The sequence below is a fragment of the Carassius auratus genome, chromosome 12, assembly GCF_003368295.1.
Source record: "Carassius auratus strain Wakin chromosome 12, ASM336829v1, whole genome shotgun sequence".
Taxonomy (NCBI): Eukaryota; Metazoa; Chordata; class Actinopteri; order Cypriniformes; family Cyprinidae; genus Carassius; species Carassius auratus.
Window position 1 is genome coordinate 1,872,168 of NC_039254.1, and position 8,742 is coordinate 1,880,909.

General features: G+C 39.0%; 2 protein-coding genes across 4 annotated transcripts in view; both read right to left on the reverse strand.

Moving 5' to 3' along the window:
• The window catches only part of sec31b (SEC31 homolog B, COPII coat complex component), a 29,166-nt gene extending 22,780 nt beyond the window's left edge, over positions 1-6,386 (reverse strand). For 2 of the 3 annotated variants that reach the window (XM_026276156.1, XM_026276154.1), the window contains exons 1-13: positions 6,284-6,386; positions 5,613-5,705; positions 5,391-5,514; positions 4,119-4,314; positions 3,944-4,039; positions 3,855-3,863; positions 2,922-3,062; positions 2,687-2,829; positions 2,510-2,609; positions 1,503-1,664; positions 1,268-1,420; positions 543-770; positions 361-435 (exon numbers count right to left, since the gene is read on the reverse strand). In XM_026276156.1, the coding sequence (XP_026131941.1) occupies positions 361-435; positions 543-770; positions 1,268-1,420; positions 1,503-1,664; positions 2,510-2,609; positions 2,687-2,829; positions 2,922-3,062; positions 3,855-3,863; positions 3,944-4,039; positions 4,119-4,314; positions 5,391-5,514; positions 5,613-5,691 (1,506 nt within the window). In that variant the 5' untranslated portion in view covers positions 5,692-5,705; positions 6,284-6,386. The remainder of the gene's footprint in view (positions 1-360; positions 436-542; positions 771-1,267; positions 1,421-1,502; positions 1,665-2,509; positions 2,610-2,686; positions 2,830-2,921; positions 3,063-3,854; positions 3,864-3,943; positions 4,040-4,118; positions 4,315-5,390; positions 5,515-5,612; positions 5,706-6,283) is intronic. The other variant, XM_026276155.1, reaches the window with a different exon arrangement.
• Positions 6,387-6,819: 433 nt separating this feature from the next.
• LOC113111441 (NADH dehydrogenase [ubiquinone] 1 beta subcomplex subunit 8, mitochondrial-like) lies at positions 6,820-8,623 on the reverse strand. The gene is made up of 5 exons (XM_026276193.1): positions 8,468-8,623; positions 7,827-7,953; positions 7,635-7,734; positions 7,227-7,382; positions 6,820-6,984 (listed from the first exon to the last, which is right to left on the reverse strand). The coding sequence occupies exons 1-5, from the start codon at positions 8,589-8,591 to the stop codon at positions 6,892-6,894; spliced, it is 600 nt and encodes a 199-aa protein (XP_026131978.1). The 5' UTR covers positions 8,592-8,623; the 3' UTR covers positions 6,820-6,891.
• Positions 8,624-8,742: the final 119 nt, after the last annotated feature.

Here is an 8,742-nt window from a genome sequence, read left to right on the forward strand (position 1 = left end):
GTAGTAGTATTCTTATCTCATTACCGTTATTATTAGTTGTCTAATTTGAATTATTTTTGTTATTATTATTATTATTATTATTGTCTTTAGTAAAATGTGGATGTTGGTGGAATATAGTATGGATATTTTTAGAAATGCATTATTCCAATGATTTTCATGGCAAAACATCTGAAAATTAATAAAGTTTGGATAAGATGTTAATCTAGAAAATGTCATATTTTGTTTTGCATTTAAAACAAATGTCTCATTTTATAGGACAACTTCAGTGCATGGGTGGCCCAGTTTACCCCGCTCCTCCTAATATAACGACTAGTGACTGCCTCTGAATGTCGGCCGTGCTGTGGCCTCATGTGATGATACCTTCCTCTGCAGCTCGTCTTTACTGAAGCCCAGCAGCCGCAGAAACTTCACACGCGCTTCCTCTTCAAAGTTCACCTGTTAAAACACCACAGAACAACCACTGAGATATTTACAACGGCTGAGAAGTCATGCATCCAGGACACATGTGGAGTTGTGTTGCGTGTGAATGTGGATGTCTGTACCATGAGGAACCTCCAGATGTCCTGCTCGGCGTCAGACGGGGCGCTCCTGATCTTGTCCTGGCAGTAGCTGGTGAAGGATCCAGACTGTAGAGCGGCCTGCAGCTCGGACGAACGATGGAGGAACTCCGTCTCTGTGGTCACCTGACTCACCTGCACCTGTCGCCTGATTGGCTGCTGCTGCTGCGGAACCACACTAGGGTTCTCGAACGTCACCAGCTTCCCTCCGAACTAGAGACAGAAGCGAGAGAAAAGAATCGCACTTTAAATACCCAGATGATGCACCTAAATAACTGGAAAAACTGGACACTTCATGCAGCTTTGACTACGTCACGAAGGGGGAGGAGCTATCAGACAACACTTATGAGTGATGTAATTCATACTCTACACGCTTGAGCACAGTGTGTAGTGTGTCATGTGGGACGCAGCTTTAATGTTAACCTGGAGTCAAATGTAACTTTTAGTTTTTATCATTTGTAACCTTACAGCACAGAAGCAGTTATCAGTGTCACAGCTTTCACTTGGGATTTTTTTTTACAATTATCCAAATTAAAAGCATTTGGTGAAGTTTTTGTTCTTTTAACAACAACATCGTCATCAATAATGCATGCTGATATAATCTCAGTTATCGTTTAATAAAACATTGTTGAAGAACATTTTTCGTCATAGATTTCGTTAAGGAAATGAAGACTAAAACCCAACTTTCTCAATGTGTCTGAAACACTCACAGCGAAGGACGCGCCGACAGGCCTCCGAACCCACTTGGGCGGCTTCCTCAGCGGAGGGATGATGGTGGTCTCCACCGTGGGCTGAGGAACCTGTAGAGGAGGAAGAGCCTGACCGGTTCCAAACGGGTCGCTGGTGTCAAACGAAGCCGAGATCTGAGAACAGAGAGAGAGAGAGAGAGATCATGTGATGATCACTCCTCAAAGAACAGCCGGTCAGATGTTCCCAGAGTCTCACCTGGTCCACCGTGCTGTGCTGATGCTGCTGAAGACGTCCTCCCATCACAGAGTACACACTGATCCGTCCATCAAACGATGCGGCCGACAGGAGGGCGGGGTTACGAGGACACCACTGCACATCGAAACACCACTGATTGGCTGTCGGCAGCTCGTAAATCACCTGAAACACCAGAGACGAGGCATGACACGGGATCCAAAGATCCTACACTGATATACATATAAAATTTATTATTATTTAGTTATTTAATCAATATTTTAATAATAATAAAATGCTGATTTTATAATACAATTACTAAATTTATTTTATATTATTTTAGTTATTAATTACATATTCTATATTTTAATAATATATATATATATATATTAAATAGCTATGCTAAGCTGTAATAAAATAATTCAATATTATTATTATATTATATTATATAATATTATATTATATTTTATGTTGTAATTTATTTTATGAAATAATGATAATAATAATACATTATAGATTTTCTAATATATTATATATGATTATTAATAAAATATATTATTTTGCTATAAATTAACACCACTTTAATTTTTTATTAATTGTATAAAATGAAAGGTTATTTTTTTAAAGCATTTGTGAAAGTGAATCTTTAAAAGAAACAGAAAAAAAATATTAACCACACAAAAATGACAGTAGATACATTTATCCCTCATAATAATAATAATAATAATAATAATAATAATAATAATAATAATAATAATATTAATAGTACATTACATTATAAATAATAACAAATAATAATATGCATTATTTAAAAAAAAAACACCTTTAACAGATCTATTAATTTTTTTAGTATTTTAAAAATGTAACAACATTTTATTTTGTCTGTTCATACTGTGAAAATCAATCTTTAAAATAGATTAAAACTAATCATATAAAAAAAGACACGTAACAAGTCACTTTGGATCTAAGTGTCGGACACAAAAAATAAAAAATAAAACCCATCAGAAAAGCAGCAGGTGTGAGTGACGCACCTCTCCGGTGTTTGGGTTCCAGCACAGGATCCGGTTGTCTTTCCCGCTGCTCAGAAGCAGCTCTGGATCGGCTTGACTCCACGAGATGGACAGAATCCCTCTGGAACAGTGAGAAGAGCAGACGTGAGCTGAAGGAATCAGCTGAATCGGACACGGTCTGTTGGTGTGAGTCTCTACCTGGTGTGGCTCTCCAGGACTTTGAGCGGAGAGGTGGCGAACCGAAGGTCCCACATCTGTATGACCGGAAGTCTGTCGTCCTCCGATGCCAGAACCAGCTGAGTGGCCACATCTGGATGCCACAACATCCCCGAGCAGTGCATCTGACACACACACACACACACACACGGCAGGTTCACAACATGCCTGATGTCCTCTGCTTTCCTCCAGCGCTGAAGGGTGTGCATGCTCTCACCCGGTTGCTGTGGTCACTGATTTTGATGATGGGCTCGTTCTTCCTCAGATCCCAGACGATGGCTTTCCCGCTGGGGTTTGCGGACGCAAGGATGTGCTGCACCTGACTGTTCCACGCCACCACGCTAACATCCTCCGCCGGCTAACACACGACAGATCAGCACAACACTCACACACCGTCACACAACTGTGTTAGGGAGCAACCCACTGTTCAGTCAGATGGACTTTACTAAGAGATTTTACAAAGGGTTAATCAAAACCCAAACATTATGAGAAAATACATATACTTTAATATTTACTGACCTCTTGATATATACCCATTTAGCCAATCATAATATTAAATTTAACTCATTTATAGATATATTTAGCCCATTTAGCCACCTATTATATTAAAATATTTACATTTTAATATTTAGGGACCTCATATATGTCCATACAAATGTCCATTTAACCAGTTCAGTAAAAAAAAAAAAAAAATCTAATTATAATAAAAATAAAAACAATTGTTAGAAATACTTTGAAAAAAATATTTAGTGACCCCATACAGATCTATACCAGTTTATTTACCCATTATAATATAAGTGACCTCATATCTATCCATATCCATTTATACACCCATCATAAAATTTAAATCATCACGTTTTAATCATTAATGACCTCATATCTATATATAAACCCAGTTAGACACACATTATAATGTTAAAATACATAAATATTTAGTGAACTCATACAATATATCTATCTATACCCATTATAATATTAACATGTATACATTTTTAGTAATATGCACAACACAAAACCCATCCAAAACAAGCAAACACACTCATGTTTTCAGGTAGTAACCCATTGTTTAGTGAGATGTATGGTTAGAGAAGAGGTCAATCCAAACCCAAACCACCACAAACCCTCACAAGAACCAACGAGCTTCTCTTACCTCACAGAGCTGAAGATACAGAGACAGATGCAGTCACTTTCTGAACACTGACACAACAATAACCCAACAGAAGAAAGCCAGGCTCCTACCTGAGACTTAGCGCCCGGGGTCATGGGGTTACTGAAGTTGTTCAGGTCCCAGATGTATATTTCTGAATCGCTGGCTCCGGAGGCGATCAGGTTGCTCTGATGTGGAGGAAGCACACGTGTGTTTGTGAAAGCGGGACGGATGTGATGGGATCTGAAGCGTGAGTCTGAGCTCTACCTGGAAGCGGTTGTAGTCGAGCGCTCGCACGGGGCCCGTGTGTTTGAGGGACTGTCCGATCACCGCGTCCTCTCCTGCGCTGAGAATAACATCAGGGCTGAAGACGGTGACGCTTCCGCTCTCACTGCCTCCGATGAGACGCCCAGACGAACCCTTCACCTCCAGATCGAACGCCACCCAGATCAGACTGTGAAACCTGCACACACACACACACACACTTCAACTCATGTCTGATTCTTTTCTGCTACAAAAGAAAAAACAATAAATGCACAACTCCCATGTTCATTAGATATGTTAAAAGTTAAATATTATTTATCATTATATAAAGATAAGCAGCAGTTTGAGTGATAACAGCAGCAAATTCCATTTGTGTGTCAATTTGTGAAACGACAAACTGATTTGACTTCAGTGAGAGTGACACACGACACACAAGTGTCAGAAACATGTTCACACACGTGTGTTTGATCACACAGAACTCATTCACACACCTGACTCATTCTCTAAAGCAAAGCTGCTGTTCAACCGGTATTTCTGCTATTCTGTCACCGCTGTGGGGAAGCACTACTAATATAAAGATAAATTCGAGAAAGAGATAATCACCAAACTACTGCGACTCCATTACTTTGTGTCAAAACTAAGTAGATGTTTGAAATGTTTTCTGTCCAGCTCAGTGTGGAGAGAGATGATAAACACACCCAGACATCATTCACACAACTCAACCAGATCTGCACATGTTCTGAGTGTGTGTCTGTGCTGAAGTCATGGAGATCATGCTAGAATGCAAGGTTAATTTGCATTTTCACATTTTCATTTTTTTTTTTTTTTAATGAAAGACGTTGTTCTTTTGAACTTTCTGTTCATCTGTGAATCCTGAAAAATAAAATGCATCACAGTTTTCACAAAAATATTAATGTATTCAACACTGATAATCAGAAATATTTCTCGAGTGGCAAATCATCATATTAGAATGATTTCTGAAGATCACTGAAGACTGGAGTAGTGATGCTGAAAATACAGCGCTGCATCACTGAAATAAATTACACTTTAATAGATATTCACACAAAAACAGTTATTTTAGATTCTAATAATATTTAACATTTTTACTATATTTTTTACCTAATAAATGCATCCTTGGTAAACATAACAGACTTAAAAAACATGAAAAACCTTGCAATGCCCAAACTTCTGAACGGTACTCTGTATAATCCACATCATATGGCAGCGGTACTGTATGATATTCCAAACACAGTCCAAGTTTCCAGAAGAACTGACCTGTTGGAGGTGGGCAGAGTTCCTCTGAGCTTCATGTCCATAGATGTATCAGCAAAATCTACCTCGAAGATCTCCAGAGCGGCACTGGTGTTGAAGGACGCGTCGAGCTGCTGTGCTGCTGTACCTGGAGACACGAGACAGTGAAGAAGACCAGAATACTCCAGCATTACTGATGCATCTGAAGAAGAACAAGTACGAGATAACACACAGGTGAACAGTTACCTAAGGCCAGGTACGTGGGGTGCTTCGCCGCAGGACTCCATGCCTGTGTCGCTGTCCTGAGTATCTCCTTCACCCTCATCTTCCTCTGAAACCCTGAAGAGACAATCTGTATTCATTAAATTACGCATACAAGGAATTTGTTTTCGTGACAGAAGCTTCCACAGTGCATTAAATATGGAACGACAACATACAAATGGACAATTTATAGGTATATTATGTACAAATACGAAATGCAAACTAAGTTTGTAATTAAACTAAGTGAATTAACAACGTCAGACCAACCTAAAGAACCCGTATCTTATAATTACGTTGAATCAATACACTTAACACATTAGCGCAACAATCCTGACAGAATCAAATCCATGTCAAATACATCCTATATTACGTCTCAGACTCCTAGTTTCAGATTATTTTTTTCATCATCATAAACTATGTGTGAGATAAATGTCTTAGGAAGCCAATATTAGAGTAGAAATGTGTTGATATAATCACAGTTTGTTCCTGATCGAGTGCTGTTAGCGTTAGCATCATAAACCCGCTGCTCACTGTCTTTGCGCGCCACAAACCGACAAAACACACGGATGAGATCGAGATCACACACAATCTCACATCACAAGCTTGACTTAATCCTAAAAACGTCAGATTACAGCGAGTGTTGTGTGTGTACTCACGGTTGTTTGTGATTATTAGTCTCGTTTGTGTGTTGAAGAGAGTTTTACGGCGCTCCTCGCGCGTCACTCATGGGGAATGTGGTCCAGGCGGGGAATTGTAGTCCAGTACGGAAGCGGGCGAGGGACAATATTTACGAAACGAGGAGGACTGCTCGACTAGATTTATATTTCTACTAATGCCAACATCGCTTAAATTAAGCCAAAAGTGCCCATATATATGAAAAAGCCATCTACACACAAATTATTATTTATTATTTAACACTTAATGCTGTTCTTATTAAATGCATTTTATTTAGAACTTTTAGTTCAAAGACTGACTACTGACATCCCATCTGATGTTAAAAGGTAATAAAAAATTTATATATGCATGTAACTAACACACATCTGAACAGCAGACACTTCCATGAAACAACAAAAAAAATTTGTTTCAAAAATGTTATTTATATCATTATTAATAATTATACTACACACAATGAAATGCTGATGATAGTTTAAGGTCTCATTTGAATGAAAGGCAAGACATGGTAAATCCGACAGACGAGATTTAAGTAAACTTTATTAGAGAGACAGAAATATACACAAGTTTTGAAACAGAGAGGTTTCTAGCATTAGATTTCATAATGTTTGACAGGTTCTGGTTCTTTCTCAGGATCTCCGCCTCTCTCCAGATACAGGTCGCTGTACGGATACTGTTTAGGAGCCTGGAAACAGATAGACACTGATGATTAGACTCATGCATGACAGCTGTGGAAAACAATGCTTTATAATAGTATATGCAATATAATGCTAGATTAACTCTGGTGAACCACTTTTCTAATCAAGCTAAAAATGTTTGCAATTCCTAGTTTGCCACTGATGCAGAAATAACATACTTCTCTTTGAAATATTCTGTAAATGAACTATTTATCTTCTGTGCAGCTCATATGGTTCTCCCTGGACTCACCACGGGCTGATAGCTGGGGAACATCTCGCCCAAACCAAACATCAGCATCATGAACCCCACGAACCCCAGCAGCTGGTTCCTCATGGTCCTCCAATCCACGGGACTCGGAGACGTGTCAACCCTGTTCCTGATGTACATGTCAAAGTCCCAGTGTATCTAAATAAACATCACAAAACATCCACTTTCTCAAGTCTGAATCAGGAGAGAAATCTCCACAGACCATGCACAGTTTTCCCAAGTGTTAACTATGCAAATGGCAAGTAAATGCCTCTTGACTTGTTTACAAGCCAAAACAGTGCATGCGGTCAAGTGTCAAAAAACAGAAAAATGGCTTTGTAAATGTATGCATGCACTTGTGTGGATGCATCAAACAGAAACCAGGATTTAAAGGATGAGTGTTAAAGTCACCGGCTCTCCCCAGTTCCTCCTGAGATCTGGATGGTCCCACTGAGTCCAGGGGTCTCTCTCTTGTTGCGATCGCTCCGGGAGCATGGGGTAATCACCGTACCTGAGTAACAACAGAGATAATACATCATCAGACATTCATCTTCCTGGAAAAACAATACCATATTCAGTCAAAGTGTGCAGTCCAAGGCTCACCCCATGCCATCATCAGGATAAGGTTTGTAATCTTCCAGCGTCATGTTGTATTTCTTGGCTGCTGCTGCCATCTCCTCTGGGGTTCTGGGGTACGGACCGGGTAAGATGTCCTTAGAAGGACCAGATGCTGTAACACACACACACATTAGTATGATTACACATTACACACAATAACAAGAAGAGAAATCTGACAAACACAGTCTGAGCTCTCTTTAGACACACATAAACACCAACATTATCAAGAATACACTTGAATTTCAGATAGTTAGTTTAATAACGTTAAATTATTAAATATACATAATGTAAAAAAACATGCATACTATGTTATATAATACACAATATCTGATGCACACAAGGCTAACAAAATTGCACATTTTGAACAAACACACTTATAAAAATTATAATAAATAAAGCGTCATTTAATCTATAATATGTTACAACAAAAATCAGTTAATCCGAATGCAAAGCAGTTAACAATTAATTACATTTGTTTACAATCACGTAAAAACCCTATCAAGGGTTAGCTTAGCATGTTAGCTCCACAGCCTTGACTTGAAGGTTATCATTCATTAAATACTATAATACGCCGTTTTATAGCGTATATTCCCATAATGTAAAATAGCAGAAGTATAAGACAGCACCTGATCTTGTTCCGATGATAATGTTTGAGATTCCCGGTGTTTTTCCTTTAGTTAGAGCTCGGGTCAGGAGAGCCGCTCTGAAGGCCGCCATCCTGACTGGATCCTGACTGAGGGCAGCGCGCATGCGCGGACTGACGTCACCGATTCGCGCAGAGGACACGCCCCAATGACGCTGCAGCAGCAAGCGACTGCAAATTCCAAAAAAATGTAAATATAAGTAAATTTGATTTTACACAATAACACATTGTCAGTCAAAAAGTCAAAAAGGTTTTAAG

Bases quoted from the DNA above. Each gene is read 5' to 3' on its own strand.
- LOC113111441 (XM_026276193.1), bottom strand. From the start codon at position 8,591: ATGCGCGCTGCCCTCAGTCAGGATCCAGTCAGGATGGCGGCCTTCAGA. The intron at 7,735-7,826 runs GTGAGCCTTGGA...GTTGTTACTCAG, and splicing joins TATCCTGATGATGGCATGGG to GTACGGTGATTACCCCATGC. The intron at 7,383-7,634 runs GTGACTTTAACA...ATGTTTATTTAG, and splicing joins GGAGGAACTGGGGAGAGCCG to ATACACTGGGACTTTGACAT.